A 21,381-nucleotide genomic window follows, 5' to 3' on the forward strand; every position below is an offset into this window, starting at 1 on the left:
CAAATCCAGATAAAAAATTCAATGATTTCTGATTGCAGGGGCATACAGACTTGTGAAGATCCTCATATTTGACTCAACAAGTGATATTCCCGCACCTGGATATCTTGCATTTTTTGCCTTTTGTAGCGACTGCTTTTGTGTTTACAGGGAACGGTACATGGCCACCCTACTGTTTGCTGTGGAAGCTCCTAAGATAAAGATACTGTCTGGATGAGCCCTCAGGCTTTTGTAGACTTCACAGGCCTGTAGCGAGCACTTACAGATGGTATCAGAGAAGTAAGTGGACAGCTAACAGAAGAGGGTGAGGAGAGGTCAATGAGCGAGCAAAGGAAGGTGGAAGAGGTAGATAGGTGATAGAGTGAGCAAGAGGAGAAAGGCAAGTGAGGAAGAAGGCAAATTGGCAATACTGCTTCTGCTGATGGGGCAGTATCAGCACTTCTCTTTCCACCTCAGGAGCACTTAGGAAACCATTCGGGGAGAGGAGAAGCCAAACAAAGCTGGTCTCCATTTAAGCACACTGAAAGAAGACTTCCAGTTCCATCCTTTGCTTGAGCCAAGTGAGATTAACATACTTTTGGTTTAGCAACAAAAATACATTAACTGGACTGGTACAGTATTGGGACTGAGTGGAAAATAGCATCAAACTGCTGCAAAGATGCTTTCTATTAGTGGAATAATAAAAACAATTAAGAGGAGCTGGGGGGGGGGGGAATAGGTTATTTTTCTATACTACATGTCCTTTGAGAAAGCACGATTCAAACAAATTGTGAAATGGCCACAAACAAGTCAATGGATATGATTTTCTTCTTGTAACTACTAATTCATCTTGCAGATAAAATACATTTTTTAACGCAACATCTTGCCACAGAGACATCATTTCGAAAGACAGCTGCTTTTGACTCCAGAACACTTTATATTATACAAGCACCTGGGTTTTCTTTTTCTGAATGTAACCAGAAGTCTGTGTTGATTTTCTGCTAAGCTGGTGGGTGGTCATATGTGAAGCAAGGGGCTTTGCCACGAGAACTTATAATTGCACGAAACCTCATAAATATGTCACTCAGCTACTTGCATCCCTGTACCACTAAGCAACATCAAACAGATCTGGGTTAAAGGAGGCATATAAATTTCACTGTTATCATCCAGAAGGGATCCCAAACAGAGAATGCTTACAAATACATATTTAATATTGCTTCACAAAGGAAGTGAGCCAAATTGGTGTGATTACCTTAGAGTGTAAGTTGCAGAAATAAGGGTACATCTGTAACCTAACCCATGGCACATCATGCAGAAAGTGCTTAGTAACGCAGAGAACAAACATACAAAAGCTACTGGATCCAACGCAGAGAACAAACATACAAAAGCTACTGGATCCATGAAAGTCAAAGTTGTTTAGGGTAATCTTTGATATTAATACAGGAATTCTCACCTGAAAGGTGCTAAGCATAACAGTGTAATGATGCAACGAGCTTCCACTCTTTCCTGAATACTGAAAATGCATAAAACCCTTTTCTCTAGGGTTTTAGATACATTTATCAACTCAGTTTGCATGCTTTATGAACTTGGTTCTCTGATGGAGGCTAGCTACTGGGATCTAAGATAAATCTAACTTGCTTCAGTGGGTGTAGGCCTGGATGCAAGCACTTCACCATTTTTAAAAGTAGTAGTAGTAGTAATAATAACAATAATAATAATAATACAGAAAATGAACACGTCAAACTCATCTGGGACTTCGGAATTCAGACTAACAGAGTTTTGGAGTACAATAGTCCTGACCTCACGATCGTGTTAAAAAACAGAGTGTGGATCGTCGATGTTGCAATCCCAGGTGACAGCAGGATTGAAGAGAAACAACTGGAAAAGCTGACACAATACGAGGATTTAAAGATTGAATTGCAAAGACTCTGGCACAAACCAGTAAAGGTAGTCCCAGTGGTGATTGGCACACTGGGTGCAGTGCCTAAAGACCTTGGCCTGCACTTAAGCACAATCGGCACTGACAAGATTACCATTGCCAGCTGCAAAAGGCCACCCTAGTGGGATCTGCACGCATTATTTGCCGATACATCACACAGTCCTAGACACTTGAGAAGTGTCCGACGTGTGATCCAATAGAATGGCCAGCAGAGTTATCTTGTTTGCTGAGGATTCTATCTCATTGTGTTCCAAATAATAATAATAATCTTTATTTATAACCTGCCACCATCTCCCTGAGGGGACGTGGGGCAGCTAACATGAGGCCAAGCCCAAATAATTACAATAAAGCAAAGAAAGTACTAACAATAACATAATAATGCAATAAAATGACAATACATAATAGAAACAAAGTATAAAATGCTAAGGGAATTAAACAGAACAAGTTGGGCCAAATGCGGTGGGTAAAAATTATAAAACCCGTAGGTGAGACAGATAGAAAGTACTATATGTAGTGGGAGGCTCGGGTGGGATAAACAGTGAAGTTAATCCACTGAGGGATGAGATGAAGTGCATCAGAAAGACAAATTGGTACTGGGACAGAAAATGGCATGGAATTTGGATTGTTCTTTCCTCAAAAGCACACCAGAAAGTTTTTAAGCTAAGTAGTCAGCAAAATAAAAACAGATAGAGCTTTGCAGCACTGCAGGAAAAAGATACTACTTTACTGCATCTCTACAGCAGGATGCTGGTACGTGAAGTAATTTATATTTTCCAAATCATGACCTCCCCAACTGCTGCAAGTTGAGTCCTTTCACAGCAAACATATGTGCTTCAACCTGTCTATCAGCAGAGTCCAACTGCCAGCATCTGATCTTACCCACACACACTGTTTAGTAAATTCACGGATTCAGGTTTTCATCCAAAATATCTGAAGGCTTTAATCTTCGCTGTTGCAATATATACAAATATACAAACAGGATTTGCAGATCCAGTTTTCTTGTATTTGCAAACAATCAGAGTCATCAAATAGTCACATACAACATAGGCAGTTACTTACACTGAGTCACACAGGAGAGAGAGAGATGGATTTTTTCATCCTCCTTATATAGCAATCTGCTTATAGGTCATCAGCAAGAGACACTGGTTGATGCAACCCTTTTGTAATAACCCTCACATGGTTATAACTCAGCCCTACCACACTCGTTGGATATTGCACCATGGCATTCACAATCATTACCCGTGCTATGAATATTCCACATGTTCATCATGATTAGAAATGCTGTGCTATTTCTATCTAACAGTGCATGTACTATAGGTGAGCAATCATGTGGAGGAATGCAACTACTTTTGGGAAGTGAGGCTGCTTTAAAAGTTGGCATTCATCACCAGACGTTCTAAACTGGTTACCTTCTGCAGAGACAGCATGAGATCACTCTCTACCTCACTCTATCAAAGAAAGACGAAACACAATGACTAAAAAGTCTGGAAACCATACCCTATGAAAAAGAGTTTAGGGAGCTCAGTATGCATAGCATAGAGAAGAGAAGGTTAAAACGTGATGTGATAACCATGTTTAAATATTTGAAAAAATGTCATATTTCGAAGGAAGCAGGTTTGTTTTCGACTTCTCCGGAGACTAAGCAGATTCAAATTACGGGAAAAAAGATCCAACCTAAACATTAGAAAGATCTTCCTGATGGCAACAGCTGTTGAGCAATGTAGTATGCTGTCTCAAAGGATGATGGAGTCTTCTTCTCTTGAGATTTTGAAAGTGAGGCTAGTTGGCCATTTGTCGGTAGTGGTTTGATGGTGTAGTCCTGCAGGACAGGATGGAGTTGGACTGGATGGCCCTTTGGGTCTCTTCCAACTCTGTGATTCTGTGACCTTACACTACCACAACTCCACTATAAAGAAACTCCATTCTCTCCCCTCATTTGCTTCAACTTGAATGCCTCACACTTCTGAGTGCTTAGATACCACCTGTGCTGCAGTGACACTGGCTATCTCAATGCCTCACCCTGAAGACTGCTCAAAGGCATTTGGGACTTGGAAGACTCTGCAGATTTGCACAGCAGAAAATCAGCTACTGTTATTCTGGAAAGCTGGCCCATGTCCTGTTATGGAAAGCATGTCGGGCCACTTCACCAAAGAGCAGCTAATGAACCATTTTGCAGTGATGCTGGTTCTTTCCTAGTTAGCTGGATAGGTGTGAAATTTCCAATATTTGTGCTTTGTTAACGGAGGGAGGCTTAATGGGAAGATCAGTCATGGCTTTTTGTTCAAGTCATATTTGTGCGTGGAAGGTGGGGTTGCTTACATATAAACTGTATCTAAGTTGGCTCATATTTCGGACCATACGCAGGGATGTGATTAATTTTGCCACCCTACATACTTTTATGCAACATCTGAGATTAGGAAAATTGATGATTGTACAACTGAATACCTGAACTATTTCAATCAGTATCTAAAAATTATGATATTTTGGCTGCCTGGAATCTGACTTAACAGGCACAGTAAAGAGTTGAACACTCAAGGATTTTCTTTGGTCTGCATTCTGAAACTGGGTTACCCCTCCTAGAATAACACACAAAATCAGATCAGAATGCAAATATTCCCAAAATGTCAAAATTCTATTAATTATTTCATCAAAAATCATACTAGCCCTTTGTGCCTCACCATGCATTGACATTAGCTGGGTGGAAGGAAAGTACAAATGCAGTAGGCTCAGATTTTGGTACATTTAGTGAAAGAGTCTCATGTTTAGTGAAAGAGTCCCATAAAGTACCGACCAGTCAGGAAGCAAAACTCTCCCTCTTTTCCCCAGCAAAAAGTGGTGATGGTTTTAGTATTCTCCAGAGAAACTTTTTGATATGGGTACATTGCTGCAAATTTAAAGTAAAGTATTCTCTCTCTTTTTAAAATTTCGCAATTACATGTGATCTTCCAGAGTGCAGAAAATATTAAATTGCCAGTAGAGGAAAAGGACAAAAGGAAGCAAAGCAAATTGAAATCATAGGGATGATTCTTGTAGGGAGAAGTGAAAGAAGGGTGAAATGGTCTGTTTATAGTAAGTATCCCATCCTTATCATTTCTAAGAGATATAGCACATTCTTCTGTGAGAATGCTCCATCCTCCCAAATGATGCCAAACAAACATTGGTTGGCATTCTGTAAACAGCATATGCATATATGCTACATATGTACAGCAAAGGCTTTATCATAGTGCAACAGTTACGTTTTGCTGACAGAGGCAGAAACAGTTCTGCATACAGTAATGCTGGTCATTGAATGTATATGCAGTGCATTGTGGTTGCACTCAAAAGTTGTGAATGCAAAACTGTATCCAGTTGTGGGCATATTTTGCATAATGTCATTATTCTCCATGGGGTTTGTATAGTATTGGTGCAGCATACCTCTGTAGGTGGATCTTTGTGTTACCCAAGGGGATTTTAGGTTGCAGCCATGCACAGAAAGACACACATCTAAAAGAGAATGGACCTTGATGTTTCTGCTGTACCAAGCAAAACAGCACACTTTTTTCTGGTATAGCTCTGCTGTGATAAAAGGGAAATATATTGTTGAAGGCTTTCATGGCTGGAATAACTGGGTTGTTGTAGGTTTTTCGGGCTATATGGCCATGTTCTAGAAGCATTCTCTCCTGTCATTTCACCTGCATCTATGGCAGGTATCCTCAGAGGTTGCGAGTACCTACAACAACCCAGGGATTCCAGCCATGAAAACCTTCGACAATATATTTCCCTTTTATCACAGCACAGCTATACCAGAGAAAAGTGTGCTGAAAAACCTACAACAACCCAAAGGGAAATATCTCCACTTAATGCTAATTTGTAAGACTAATCCTTGAGCACAGATCTGGCATACATTTTGGAGTTCAAGTGTGATACATGTTTCCTATCTGATCCTCTCTCTGTGTCATTGCTCTATGTTCTATATGGCTAATGGAAACCTTCAGGGATGAATGCACAAGCCAAAATGCATTTGGATGTTGAATCCGTGATTTTCCCCCTTCTAAAATCCAGCATGTAGTTGGACATGTGCTGTACTACAAGCCATGTGTTAGCAATGCTGGCCAAGAAGATGACATAGGGAAAACACTAGGCCTTGTGCACATTTTCTTTCTATGGATCTTTCTGGCCAAGAAGCTTTTGTGTTCTTTCTTTTTTTAAAAAAAAAAGTAAAGAGGGTTTTTTGTACTCCATCATTCTTTCAAATCAGAAACAGTACTGTTAGACAGAATCAAATGCAGTATCCATATTACTGTCTGATAAAGGAAACACATATCCCAGATTCTAGGCTTTAGCACACATACAAATGCGTGTGGCAAATCTGTAATAAACTCATCCAGTAATCTTTTCCTGTGAGACAAGTAGCTTAACAAATGCTGGGAATGCTGTGGGTGTCATTTATCTGGATTTCAGGAAGGCATATTTTGACTAGCAAACTGATAAAACATTGAATAGATGCTGTCAGAGGGATCCGTATTTGGTTGGAAAGCTGTACTCAAAGCGTCATCATCTGTGGCTGGACTGAATATAGTGGTTCCCAACCTGTGAGTCCCCAGGTGTCAGGCATGTAGCCGGGGGGGGGGGGGGCCTTGGGGGGCTTCAGCCCCCCCCCCCCCCGAAATTCTCATGGTGGTTTGCAAAAAGGCCTTACTGGTGCATTATTTAAACTGTTATGTTTATTCTCAATATATCCCATATCCATGGGGGTATTGGGATAACGATACAAAAGGTTTGCTAGGATAGATCCTCTTTCACTCAGACTCAGCCCCCCCCCCCCCAATTGAAATCCTGGCTATGGGCCTGCCAGGTGTTTTGGCCTAAAACTCCCAGAAATCCCTGCCAGTTTACCAACTGTTAGGATTTCTGGGAGTTGAAGGCCAAAACATCTGGGGAACCACTGGCTTAATACTAGACAGAAGGAGATCTTGAGTGGAGGGCCTTACTGTCCCAGGACCTCACCGTACAACATTTTTATCAGTGACTTAAGTGGTAGGTGCAGGGAATCCATATCAAAAGGGACAAAACAGGGAGGGATGGCTAACATATTAGAATATAGGAACCCAATTTAAAAGGTACTAGATATACTAGAAAATTGTCAAGAAATTAATAAACTGAAATTCAATAGAGACAAAAGCAAAATGCTATATTTGGGCCACAAAAAACAAATTGATAGGTATAAGATGGGAGGGTACATTGCTTAGCCATACTATGTGGGAAATGGCCTCAGGATTATTGCTGATTATAAATTGAACATGAGCCAGCAACATGATACTGCAGTAGAGAAGGCAAATGCTATTTTATCCTGCATTAAAAGAAGCATAGATTCCAAGCTGAGGGAAGTTATAATACTAAGACATTCAGCATTGGTCAGGTCTCATTTGGAGTACTGTGTTCAGCTTGGGGTGTCCCCTTTTAAGAAAGATACCGACAAGTTGGATCAGATTCAAAGAAAGGTAACCAAATACTAAGAGGAAGTCGAGATCATATGTTGAGAGTTTGAAGGGGGTAGACTTGTTCAGCTTGATGAAGAGAAGACTGAGGGATTGAGACTGAGTCTTCAATTGCCACAACAAAGTGAAGGGACTAGTCCTGTTTCCTCCTGCCACAGAGGGTAGAACATGGTTTAATGGCGTGAAGTTATAGGAGAATAGATTTTGAATCAATATTAAAATGTACTTATTGAGCTTAAGTACAGTTTAGCAAGGGAACCAATTACCTAGTGAAGACTCCTTCTTTAGATGTCTTCAAAAAGAGGATAGACATCTATCTGCTTGGGGCACTTTAACTGGAGATCCTGTGCTGAGCAGCAGGTTGGATTAAAGGCCCATGAAGCCCCTCCCAACTCTGTGGTTCAATAATTTCAAATGAGCTCAATTTTTACAGCTCCGTTAGCCATGTAAAATTAGTCAGAGACAAGAAGGCGTAAAGGATACTATGAGGATGAGCTGAATTAAAATAGCATGGCTGAAATGCAGATCTCTGCAGGATTTTCTCAAGACATCTAGAAATCTATTTGGAGATAGAGCTAGATATCTATCTATCTATCTATCTATCTATCTATCATCTATCTATATATAAAAATATGAGTTTTCTGCACAAAACTACTCAAAATACCCAATCCACACGCGCACACACAGACACGCACTCACACATATGAAGGGATTTTGCACAGGAAACAAAATCACATGCATTTCTGGAACACTTTGCCAAGTACTAATACTAGGACAAAACTGTGGATAAACATAATTGCTGTGTTATTCTTCTCAGCAGATTTTTGTAAGTGTTAGAAGACCCTTTTCTCTGCAGGATAATAAATAGAAATTGATATTTGTTTCCATTAAAAGCATATGTGTGGAGTACAATATTCTAAATTCCATGATGACCATAATATGTAAATTGTTAATATCTACCATGAGAGAGGTTTTCATGCAAGTCTTCTTTCTACATGGAAGATTGAGAAGGGTCCTTTTTGGGGAATATATTGCCCAGAACTTGAAGCCAACAACTGCTGGGATTTGTAGTTCAAATAATTCTCCAATCTCTGTTTTAGCGGTACATCACGTATGCAAAGGCCCGGCACATAAAACCCAATGGTCTGACCAACAGACGTGTCCAAGAGAAGCACCATAGTTTGAATCAGGTTTATTTTCATAGCCCTACCTACATGTGGGTTGCAGCTAAACGTCAGAAAAACCAAGGTTATGGCAACAAGAATGATTGACAACTGGAAAATAGAGGGAGAAAATGTGGAGGCCGTGACAGACTTTGTATTTCTAGGTGCAAAGATTACTGCAGATGCAAACTGTGGCCAGGAAATCAGAAGACGCTTACTTCTTGGGAGGAGAGCAATGTCCAGTCTCGATAAAATCATAAAGAGTAGAGACATCACACTGGCAACAAAGATCCACCTAGTCAAAGCCATGGTATTCCCTGTAGTAACCTACGGATGTGAGAGCTGGACCTTAGGGAAGGCCGAGCGAAGGAAGATCGATGCTTTTGAACTGTGGTGCTGGAGGAAAGTCCTGAGAGTGCCTTGAACTGCGAGAAGATCCAACCAGTCCATCCTCCAGGAAATAAAGCCCGACTGCTCATTGGAGGGAAGAATACTAGAGACAAAGTTGAAGTACTTTGGCCACATCATGAGGAGACAGCAAAGCCTGGAGAAGACAATTATGCTGGGGAAGGTAGAAGGTAAAAGGAAGAGGGGCCTACCAAGGGCAAGATGGATGGATGGCATCCTTGAAGTGACTGGACTGACCTTGAAGGAGCTGGGGGTGGTGACGGCCATCAGGGAGCTCTGGCGTGTGCTGGTCCATGAGGTCACGAAGAGTCGGAGACGACTGAACGAATGAACAACAACAACAACCTACATGTGATGCATTCACTGAACACGCCAAAAGCAGAATGCAGGAGAGTGGGCACAGCACATATTGTACCAATAAGCTATGGTTCTTCCCATTAATAATGCAGGGATCAGCATTTCTAAGGACAGGTTGGTAAAGAGCCTGGAGTTTCTTTTAAGAGCAAGGACTACAAAGATATTCTGAAGCCTTTCATCTATGGGGACTTCTCTACATTAATCCAAAGCCACTGTCATGATCTCTAGCTCATGCCATACAACTGATACAAACCACATGGCCATGGGTCATTGGGCCAAATGGGAATGCAGGACAAATGGACCAGCCATAAAACTCAGTTGCCCAAAGGTGCAAAGGTGGTTATTGATGGCTTCGTTGGGCAACTGTGTTTGTCCTTTTTAAATATTTCCAAACTCTGGGCCATGTCTTTGGGTGGAAAAACTGCTGTGAGAAATCACAGTGGGTTTTGAATCCACATCGGTTTTTATTATTTTGAAAATACGAAAGCACATTTAATGTGGCACCCAAAGGAGCAAACAATAAGCATTATCCTACAAACTGAGATGAAACGGGAATCTATAATGTTAATGTTTTTGTTTTGCTCTATTCCCCCCGACAGCATGGTGTTTAAGAACAACATATGCTTTAACATTGGGTGTTACTTATTAGCATGTTTCTGAGGAAAAAGTTTTCTCAGAAAGGTGTGTCCTGAAACTGGATCTCACAAATAGTTAGGCACTGGTCCAATCTGGCAAACAGATTGTTAGTTAACTAGAAAACATTCCAGATTCACATTTTATCATAACCTAAAGCACTTTAGCCAAACAGAAGAGGGCACTTTTAAATATGTGCCCCCCTACAGTCCATAATTAATAAACTCCAAAAGAGACAACAGGGATTCCTGGCGATACAAAGCTTTCTTTGCAGGGAGTTCATTATTTTCTGATGAAATCAAGAGATGTGTCCCAACTCCAGTTAATTATGAAGCTGAGATAAGTGAGGTCATGTGCTGGACTTCACATTCCATTTAGCTTAACATCTCCCCCAACAATAAAGAGATGTGCCAGGTCAGAACACAACACTGAGGATCAAAAGTGCTAGGGAAAAACAAAGAAACAGAAAAGAAAGCTAATTTGACTCCTAATAAAAGGTCAGGCATTAGATGGGATTATGAATGGGCAGAGTTGTGAAATGTAGACTTGGAGCAACTGTAAAGTTCAGAGGAGTTTGGATGCAAAAGCATTCTCCTCCCTCCTTTATTTGCAGAGCCATAACTGGCCTGAATGGCTTAAGAGCCACAGGCCAAAATGGAACAATTCCACCTTGTATTATTACAAGTATGTGGTGTGCTAAATGCATTATTTCATGCATGCGTATCACTTGTATGTTTTCAAAATCTCAAAAATATTGTATTTTTTCAGATACAATACTGATATCAGACACATAAGACCTTTTGACCCATCCCAACTGCCACTGCCCTAGCCTCAGAGGGAGAGAAGAAGAGGCAGACATGGCTCCATCATGGCTAGGCTCAGAAGCAGATGAAAGGACTTACCTGCATCCTATCTGTCCTGGCCTCGGAAGGAGAGAAGAAGCAGCAGACACAGCTCCATCATGCCTTGGTCCAGAAGCAAATGAAAGGCTCTCCCTCTCCCCCCCCCCCCCCAGCAGCCAGATGTAGGACTAGCTCCATCATACCTTGAAGCCAACTACCATTGCCTTGGCCCCAGAGGAAGAGAAGAATAGGCAACATCTGCTCGAGTATTCCCCTCCCACACTGTCATAATCTTTTCCTTTTCTATCATGTCTTAATTACATTATAAGCCTGAGGGAAGGGAACTCTTTTTGTGTATTCCTTTACGAGCAAAGTTTGATATAAAGCTGGATCACTTAAAGAATATAATTAAATAATCAGGATCTCTGATTGACTATCTAGTATGCAAAAACAAGGATACAAATTATTCTTGATATGGATACATATTTTAAAGAGATCTATATGTACAGGAACCTTAAAAAGAAAATTAAGGAATATGGGTAAAAAACTGAGTACAACAAACAAGAGCCTGAAACATTTTAAATCTTTGAGTGGAAACAGAAATTGACAAAATGCAGAAAGAGAGAAAGACAATGGCAGCAACAACAACAACATGCTTTCCTTACCTGGCATAAGCCACTAATGCACATATCAAGTGATTCAGTGTAACATCGGGTCCCATCCAGGACTTTAGGTGCCAGCTCCACAATAAGACTTGTCCCTTTGGCTTGGCACTTTAGTGAACATGGGTTGTCAGGATCATTCGAGACAGGGAGCCATTCGTATAATTGTCCCTGGTACCTGACATCATTGTGTGCTGAACACTGCTGCGTACGGAAATCTCCTGCTTCTGGAGGGCAATCCTGAGAAGAACGAGGAAAAAGCCAGGTAGATGATTATATTCCCATTAGGGATTAATCTAATTATGTTTGTAAGATACAGGACAACCCCAATATTCATATGAGATATATTCCAAGATCCCCCATGGATACTTGAAAATCTGGTTAATAGCGAACCTTATATTTTGGCTAAACTTGAGCTGAAAACATATAGTAGAATAGCACTGCAGGCCCTAGAGCTTATCTACACTGACCATCTTAGTTGATTTGGAACTGGTTTGGAAGAATTCATTTCCATTTATTTAATTTATTTATCATGTCAGAGGTGAACTGAAGGTAGTTATAATATATTTAGAGTTTCTCACCTGGTATCAGCCACTGATTGAGGTTCCGGGTTTTAGCCTGCCACTTTTGGACTCTCTCTTGCAAAGGTGTTTCTGCAAATACCTCTGTAGATCTTAGAAAGCTATTTCATGATTTAAATTGTTGGCTTACTGATTGATATCTGAACAGAGAATGGGCCGGAGACATCAATGCCTTTTTGTTACTGACTACTACTTCCCGATTGATGTCAGGTGGTGCAATACCAGCTAAACAGTATAATTTCTCCAGCGGTGCAGGATGTAGGCATCCTGTGATAATGCAGCATGTCTCATTAAGAGCCACCACATCCACTGTTTTAACATGGTGAGATGTATTTCACACTGGGCATGCGTACTCAGCAGCAGAGTAGCAAAGTGCAAGGGCAGATTTTCTATTTATTAATAACAGCAACTCTGGTATGTTTCTGCACAGTTTTGTCCTAGTATTTGTACTTTCCAAAGTGTCCCAGAAATGCATTATTTTTCCAAGCAGAGTTTTGTAAGTGCCAGATGATAGTTTTCTCTGTTGGGTAATAAATAGTTTTTTAAAAAGATGACTTTATTTATTTGTGGTTTTTCATTTTGTTGGCAGTTTTTTCTGTGAATATGGAGGGCTGCCTGTATTTAAAGCTAGTTAAACAAGTTTTGCAGGTTTCAGAAATAATGCAAAAACCTGGGAAACCTATTTACCAGAGGTAAACACAAGAAGGATGCACAGAATATCCATCTTTTAAATTGATTTCAATATCCTAAGGAAAGGGAGAAAAAAAAACCCTTCAATTATCTAACTTCATCCAGAAGTAGAGATCAGTCAGAATATACCATGCCAATTTCTCTAGAGATTTTTCAGTTAAGTGTTACTGAGGGGGTAACTGGAAGAGCAGTGAAATACATCAACACCATGTGTTTCGGCATAATAAATGAATTTGCTGCTCTCACAAAAACGCTGCCTGTTGTTCAACATTTCTTCTCACAACCAAGAAACACACATATAGCCAACTTTTATTTTTCCTTTGAAAAGAAGGGAAGGGGATTTGGGGGGGGGGGGAGGGGGAAGAATCAAGAAAATTGCTTGATTCAAGTGTTTGTTTACTTAAGCATTCTTTGCTAGCATTTCTTTCCAAAATGACCTAAATCAGTCAGTGGAGCAACATGAGCCAGAAAAATGCTGTGTATATTTGTATTACTGCAACAGGAGTAATGCAAGCAGAGACGCCACCGTCCACAGAATCAGAAACTCCTCTGGTTTTCTAAAATGTCTTAAATGCTTTCATAAAAGCATTAATTGTGGAGGGAAGATGTGAGAGATGTTTTGGGTGCAAACCTACATTCTCTAATTTGAGCTAAATATATGTAATAATATGTTTTAGTTAATGGTTAACGTTAATAGCGACCACCCAGATATTTTTCTGGACCCCTTATAAAGGCGAAAAGCTTGTTTTAGAGCACTACAGATAACAGATTTCCCCAGCTTTCAGTAGCCTTAAATACTACCTCCCCTACAGTACTGCTTAAATAACCATTTAATTTGGTCAAAGTTCAAATACATCCATTATTGTTGTGGTTTTCCCCCAGATGCACTGTCAGCTAATGTAATGCTTGACTGCCAATATCTTCAAAGCCTGTGACAGCACTCTTACAGCTCCCAACGATCAATATCTACTCAGAGGTAAGTCCAACTAAGTTCAATGGGACACACTGCCAAGTAAAAATATAGAATTACAGCCACAGCTACAAAAACATATAGAGGATTTCAGACTAATTTACCTATCTTGTCTTTAAAACAAGAGCTATAACCTCCGTTGGCAATTAGCTCAACCTTTCAACATTTTCATGGTTTAAAATTGCTTCCTGCAATTTGACCATAAATCAGACTAAATCTCTTGCTCTTTGCTTCTTTACTGTCAACCGAAAATAATTTCCTTGTGTCCATGTTGCCCAACAATTACATTTTTTTGAATAAAGCTTGCTATTTCCTTATTTATGGGTTATATTAAAATCACCCTGTGGTTAGCCACTAGCAAGTAACAGTTGTTTCTAGTATTGGTTGTCTTCCCTGACCCCATTATACTCAAGCTGCCCATGACCTATGTATCCGGGCTGGTTGCTAATAATGTTTGTGGCATGGCCAGAGATTTCCCCTACCCGCTGAAAGAAAACCTACGGTTTGGCTTCCCACACCCATAGGATGAAGAAATCAGATCTTTAGCAGTTATGCAGAGCTTTATGTCTTCATTTAATAGCCGAAGTTGTTCTCACACAGTACCAATACTTGCCCTAATATTTGACAGACAGCAGTTCTACACTGATTGCAAAGGAAGGCTCAATTCTGTGATCCAGAAGCCAGATCTAACCTACTTGGCAGTCTGCTTGGGACTCTCTCAGCTGTCTTCGAGATGGTAGAGTCCCCACTACTATGCAGCCTCAAAAACAGATCAGTACTGCTGGGCAAGCACCCTAAAACGAATGCTGCCCCTCTGCATGTTGCGGCTGTCCTCAATAACAACACACACAATTACCTACTCTTGGCATGCATTGGCTGATGTCAGCTAGAGTGCCTTTTGCTAAGGCAACTGGGAAGGACAGGTGGGGAAACCCTAGCCCACCTTCTTTAGTGACAGCCACCTAGGAACAGGTAGGTGTGGCCAGTGACAGCTGTAACACAGGTGTAGAGAATGGTAGGGGACTGCCAACCTGTGCCCCTGGGAGAGCTGGGAGACCTTGACTATCCCTAACTCTGGGGATAACCTGAATCCAGACTCAGAATTCAGATTTTGCCCTAAGTTAGCTTAACTTCACTTTATGCCCCCACCCTCGGCAAAAAAATCCCAAAAGTCACATACTAGATTCCATGCTTGTGTCATTTTAAAGACATTTTGTCTTCTAGTCTGTAGGGCAGTGGTTCTCAACCTGTGGGTCCCCAGATGTTTTGGCCTTCAACCCCCCCAGAACTCCTAACAGCTGGTAAACTGACTGAGGTTTCTGGGAATTGTAGGTCAAAACATCTGGGGACCCACAGGTTTAGAACCACAGCTGTAGGGAAATATGTATGATTGCTGCCTTTGGGAGCCAATGTATTATTTTATGGAATTCTGGTTCCCTATTAGATAAAAAAACATATAACCTTCCTTTGCCATGATACATCTGCCATGTAGCTGCTATATCCATTAATCCTTTTATTATGGCTTATGCCAATCTTGCTATCAGACTAGAATCCATCATTATGGCCCAAAGTCATGATTTAGCATAACCCATTACCTGATCCTAAACCAGGAAGATGTAGAGTTCTTCTCTTTCCTCTAGTCCTTGTTTTTGTCAAAGCGCAATTCAGTGTGAGGATCTCTGAGCACAACTATGTACATACTCATGTATAAATTGACCTGATATAAATTATGGATTTTGATATGACCCATGGATACATTGTGGGTCCTTTGGCAGAGAAGGGAAAGTACCAATGCTGCCTCAGAAGATCAGCCATTCCTGGTAGCTGATGCCATTTTTCAAAAAGGCCAGAAGCAACACCACAGAGGAGAGATTATAGGGGGTCGGTGTATCTATTAGGTTCTCCTTGGAGAGATCATCTCACACCTTTCTTCACTTTACACAGAGAAGGGAATGGTCCCTTTTTCAATAAGACTTAAGGTACAGTACTCATACTGACCTGTAGATAAGTTGATCCAGGGTTTTTCTTCCAGTTTTAACTACAATTTCTAGGCATATACACAAGTATACAGGGTACTTTCCACAGTGTTTGGGTAAGAAGGGTTAAGAAGCCCTAAATAAGGCAGTTATTTGGTGACTGCAGCTTGCTAGATGTTGTTGGCGCTCAGGCCTAATAATCTTTCAGTACCGGATATGCTAGCTACAGCTGATAGTAGCCATAGGTCAAAAGCAACAGCAAAGCCATACTTGCCCATTCCTATCCAGGGCCATGCAGCATGAGTCCACAATCAGCTCCTTTGTTCAAGTTTCTGGAGTTGTTCATATCAGGACAAGCTACACTGTAGATCAGGCCTGCACAATTTGTGGCCCTTGAGGTGTTTGAAATCCAATTCCAAGAAGTCCTAGTCAGCTTGTCCAATGGTCAGGAATTCTGGGAGCTAAAGTCCAAAACACCTGGAAGGCCACAGGTTTTGCAGGCCTGCTGTGGATCCTTCTACAGATCTAGAGCTACATCTACACTTACCAAAATAATTAGGAGTACTGTGTTCTGGAGCTGCCAGGATGCAGCATGGGAATGGGCATGTTCCTGGAGCCCTTTAGTATTCTGATGACCAGGGCTAAGAGAGTATGGGGGTGACTATCTGTTTCACCAGCCTAAAGCAGGTCTCTGGTAGAGCCTTTCCGGAGACATCAAATCTAAGGAGGTCACAACAGAGTGACCAACCAAAGTTGCATTGCCAGCAACAATCTCATCACAAAGGCCCATGGATTGGCCATGATGCGTGGTGAATCCAGGAGCTCCTAGAATGTGTGTGTGTTGAAAATCCATTGCTCTGCATCCCGCAACCTGCCTTTGCTCCCATCCCATGGGGGGAAGTGTCGCCATCCAGCTCCCCTCCCCATTGCTAGTAAGGCAACGCGGGAAGGCTCCTGTGTTGCCATGGTGGCAGCATGCGCTGCTTGCTCTCCCCTTTCTTGATGGAGCCAGAAGTACCTGCACATCGTGTAATAAGCTCCAACAGGCCAAGTAGCCAATCTGATGAGGTAGCAAGGTTTTTCTGTGGAGCTGCTTCTAGCCACAAACACAGTGGTGGGTCTGATGATATGTGCATTGGGCCCTATGCATTTGTCTACAGCTCCAAAACACTGGGATTATGCCAGAGCTTCATGTAAACTCCAGAGTAAATTTGAGATTAATGGCTGGAATACACGTACATCACACTGACTCCCTACAACAGTTGCAAGGTGAATCCATTTTATTTGGCCTCAAATGCATGATGATTACTCAGGCAATGTGGGAAGAACTCATGCTGCTAAAGCACAAAAGCAAAGTTAGAAAGTTACAACCTCCTAGTGCTGCTCATTTTGGAAGCAAGCGGGACCCAGTGTTTCTTTTTGGCTGAACCAGAACAAATTGGGCCCGGCCCTGACACTTAGAAAACATGTGCCAACACACTGTGAAAACCCTACGTGAGCTGAGGCCCAGATCAGCTTGCTCTGGTCTCACTGGCTGCTACATGTAAACAGCCTGGGAAAGTGCTAAAGCAAATGTAACTCCTTCCCCAAATCTCTGCTTTTTTTCATTCCATGAGGGTATGGAGCCTGGCTTAATAGCTTGGCTTAGTCAAGCAGTCCCAGAGCCAAGCTAGATCTCTTGTTTGGTTCTGGCTTGGCTCAACCTACAAAACGTTCCGGCTTGTACTGATTTATTTTTACAAAGACAAAAGGTTCAATAAAACATATAGAGTTCTCAGTTTTGCTTTGCTCACAGTTCAGTGGGATTGTTTTGAACAGGTTTTGCTTTTTAAACTAAAAGAGTTTTAAAAAAAGAAGAATGCATGGTCAACCTAGAAGTTTCTCAGGACGCGGCGGGTGATCAGGCCCAAAAGTAAAATACTTCATTCCTTTGATTTCCATGATTAAAATAATAGCACAGATTTAAATAGCCAAGCGTATGTTTAGAGAAGTTTCCTGTGAAACTTGAAGCTGTTTGAAGGATAAATATAAGCACTCAGAAAACGGCACAAGCATACTTATGGCACTGGCCCCAAGGCAGGAATGAGTAAATTTCAATCTCTGGTGTGAAGGGCCAGCACAAACACACATTGTTCACTCTCTGCTAGATTTAAAATCATTAGAAGGTCCTGCACAAGGCCTTCTACTATTTATGTGCTCCATAAGACATGCTGTGTAGCCAAGTGAAGGACCGTAGGATAATGGTAGCTCATTTAGAGGTGTTCTAGACATCTCATATTTTTCCTTTCAATTTTTAATGGAAAGCTAGTGAGGCATTGGTGGGCATTTGCTGATGTCCAATTCTTGGTAACAGGATTATCACCAAGTTGGTCTAGACCAGTGTTTCTCAACCTTACTACAGATGCATCCTCTTAACACAGTTCCTCATGTTGTGGTGACCCCTGGTGTACATTTTCATTCACTGGACCAAATTTGGCACAAATACCCAATATGCCCAAATTTGAATACTGGTGGAGCTGGGGGTGGGAATTGATTTTGTCATTTGGGAGTTGTAGTTTCAGGGATTTATAGTTAATCTACAATCAAATAGCAATCTGAACTCCACCAATGGTGAAATTGAACCAAACTTGGCACACAGAACTCCCATGGCCAACAGAAAATACTGGAAGGGTTTGGTGGACATTGACCTTGAGTTTTGGAGTTGTAGTTCACCTACATCCAGAGAGTTCTGTGGACTCAAACAATGATGGATATGGATCAAACTTGGCACGAATACTCAATATGCCCAAATGTGAATACTGGTGGAGTTTGGGAAAACAGACCTTGACATTTGAGAATTCTCGTTGCTAGGATTTATAGTTCACCTACAATCAAAGAGCATTCTGAATCCCACCAATGGTAGAATTGGGTCAAACTTCCCACACAGAACCCCCATGACCAACAAAAAATACTGTGTTTTCTGATGATCTTTGGCGACCTCTCTGACACCCCCTTGCAACCCCCCAGGGGTTCCGACCCCCAGGGTGAGAAACGCTGGTCTAGACCAAGGTATTTTTCTTGAAATGGTATAATCCAGGCCTCATGGGACTACACCGGTCTGTTAATCTGGGACCAGTCTGGAACAGAAATGCTCTGGACAGATGCCAGGGGCAGCCACATACACTCTCCCAAAGCTGCAGTTGACTAGGGATGTCAGAGTTCAGCTGGTCTCACCAGGCCAAAACTGCCTTCAAGTCATTTCCCACTAATGACAACTCTGTTGAACATATAATTGTGTTTTCTTGAACTGAGAGTGTGTGGCCCATTCAAAATTGCCAGTAGATTTCTATGGCTGAACAGAAGACCATGAGCAGTGGTCCCCAGAGTCATAGTCAAATGCTCAAACCACTACTCCATGCTGTGCTAAAGATGGAAATGGATGTTATTGCTTTAGACAAAGTACTTTCCCCATATATATCTGCCCAGACCTTGAGATTTTCCTTAGAGGTGCTCCTGTGAATGTGCTGGCCAATGAAATGTGATAGGTGGCTACTAAGCAGGAGGACTCCTTTCTCTGTGATAGCAACATAGTTGTGGAGGCTCTCTCCAAGGCATACACCTACTCTATTCCAGATATTTCTGTGACTAATTTTATTTTTATTAGATTTCTTTTATTTAGATGTATGATATCCAGATACCTTTGGTTATGTGGTTGCATAGTAATACAGTGAATTTTTTTTAAAAAGTGAGTGCTGTGATTAGGACTGGAAAATCAGAATTCCAATGGTATCTGAGATGTAGAGTCGCTGGAGGATTTGGTTAACTCACCATCTTCCAGCTTTAGCATCTTGATTTGAAACTTACCAACCCATAACTAAACAGGAACAACAAGCGTAAGCTCTCAAAAGGTTATTGTGGGAAGCTGCAAGATAATTATAACATTATTGCGTGTATAGAAAACACTGCTGAAATACGTTGCCAGCATAATCACTGCTACAGGATTTTGTTGCTTGTTCATTCCATAAGGGATATTTTTTAAAAAATTGATTTCATTCTATATACACTATTACACTTTTCTGTAAGTGGATAGCTTGTGGGTTTGGGGCCCAAAGTTTCAATGCCTCACTCTTGTAATTTTAGTTTCCAATGGGCAATTTTTCTCTCAACCACAATCATAGGCTCTAATTTCTTCTAGTTCCCCCTTTTCTCCTCCTTTAAAAAATAAATGGCTGAATGCACATACAAAACTGATGCATCTTGCTAGAAGGTCAGTTTCACTTAGAAAACCAAAAGGTTCCTAAAGCTACAAAGAAAAAGGAAATTTGCAGCTATTCCATGTTTCCTTCTTCAGTTGCTCTTTTCTAATTTTATTTCTAAAAAAGCCAAATGCAGCTGTTGGAAAATCAAGGAAGGTTGTTGGTGTTTTTGTTGTGTACCTTCATGTGATTAGTGATTCATGAAGACCCAAAATCCAATCTATCCCAGGGTTTTATTGGCAAGATTTGTTCAGATGTGTTGTCCCCTTTGCCTTCCACTGTGGCTGAGAGTGTGACTTGGTTAAGATTACGAACTGGGTTTCAATGGTTGAGCAGACATTCAAATGCTAGTCCCTAGAGTTATAATCCAGTGCTCAAATAACGTTGGCTCAAATTATGTTGCCAATTGAATATATCTATGCTGTTCATCCACCATGTAAATTTTTGTGACTGAAGCACAAGTTTTAGGAATTTATATTTTCAGCTTTGAGGGGTGTGATGGCATGCCCGAGCCTTTGGAAAAACTATATTGTCTGGCTTTACTCAGGGGCTATTTGTATGCCTTCTGTTAAGATTAAGATCCTTAGCAGACAGAGGAATATTAGGCAAGGTGAAAAGATAACCAAAATGAGTTTATTGAAACAAGATGTATAAAAGGTTAACTTCACGTGGGACTATCATAAGGTAACTTAAAACAATACATTACAAAGGAAGAATTGGCTGGTTGCAGTCATCTTTCTGGAATCATCTGCCTCTGATGCAAAACAATGGTTATAAACTGTCTTAATCTTCTTTTCTATGAAGCTTAGGCTGGTCAAAAATGTCTGTTGTCTTTTGGTCTGGTGGTATAAAAATACTGCTAAATGCAGCAGGTGCTAAGAATGCCTGTTTGGGTTGCAATATCCAAGCCTCTGTAGTTTTGCTGCAGAAAAAGGAGGAGTCCAGCAGGAGCTCTATGCAGGGAAATTGAATAGACCAAATAAGACTGGCCTTGGGAGGGGGAGGGAGGATTTTAAGCTCCACAGAAATACTAATACAAGGGAAGGTTTCTACACTGTTGGGAAGGCCTATAAATAGGCAGAACTAAAGCAGAAGAGAGGAGAAGGCAGAGCCAAGACTTCACAAGGGAAAATAAGAGGCAAGGAAATAGTAAAATGTTAAATATCTACTTTCAGAGTTATTATTTTTCAGGTTGCAATCATTCCCATTGAACTCAGCACAATATTTTTTAGATGGGATATGGCTCCAACTTTGGTGGCTCATGCTGCTCTGGATGTTGCCTAGAAACTGTGGCTCCAAATCTTGAAATATCAAGATTTTTTGTTTCACCCACCAATGCCTGGTATGAGAGGGTAGGTTTCTGATCGACTCACAATACAAAAGCTGGAAAACCATTTAGTAAGGAGTCCTGTGCAGACCTTAGAATCAGCTTTTTGATATTAATTATGATAACAGGATTTTTCAGAATTAAG

The 21,381-nt window shown here is 41.1% G+C and overlaps 1 protein-coding gene across 2 annotated transcripts in view; it reads right to left on the reverse strand.

Moving 5' to 3' along the window:
- ADAMTSL1 (ADAMTS like 1) overlaps window positions 1–21,381 on the reverse strand; it is a 650,838-nt gene that overhangs the window by 219,990 nt on the left and 409,467 nt on the right. For both annotated transcript variants that reach the window (XM_060762426.2, XM_060762428.2), the window contains one exon: window positions 11,461–11,697. In XM_060762426.2, the coding sequence (XP_060618409.2) occupies window positions 11,461–11,697 (237 nt within the window). The remainder of the gene's footprint in view (window positions 1–11,460; window positions 11,698–21,381) is intronic.

This window comes from Anolis sagrei, chromosome 2, assembly GCF_037176765.1.
Source record: "Anolis sagrei isolate rAnoSag1 chromosome 2, rAnoSag1.mat, whole genome shotgun sequence".
NCBI lineage: Eukaryota > Metazoa > Chordata > Lepidosauria > Squamata > Dactyloidae > Anolis > Anolis sagrei.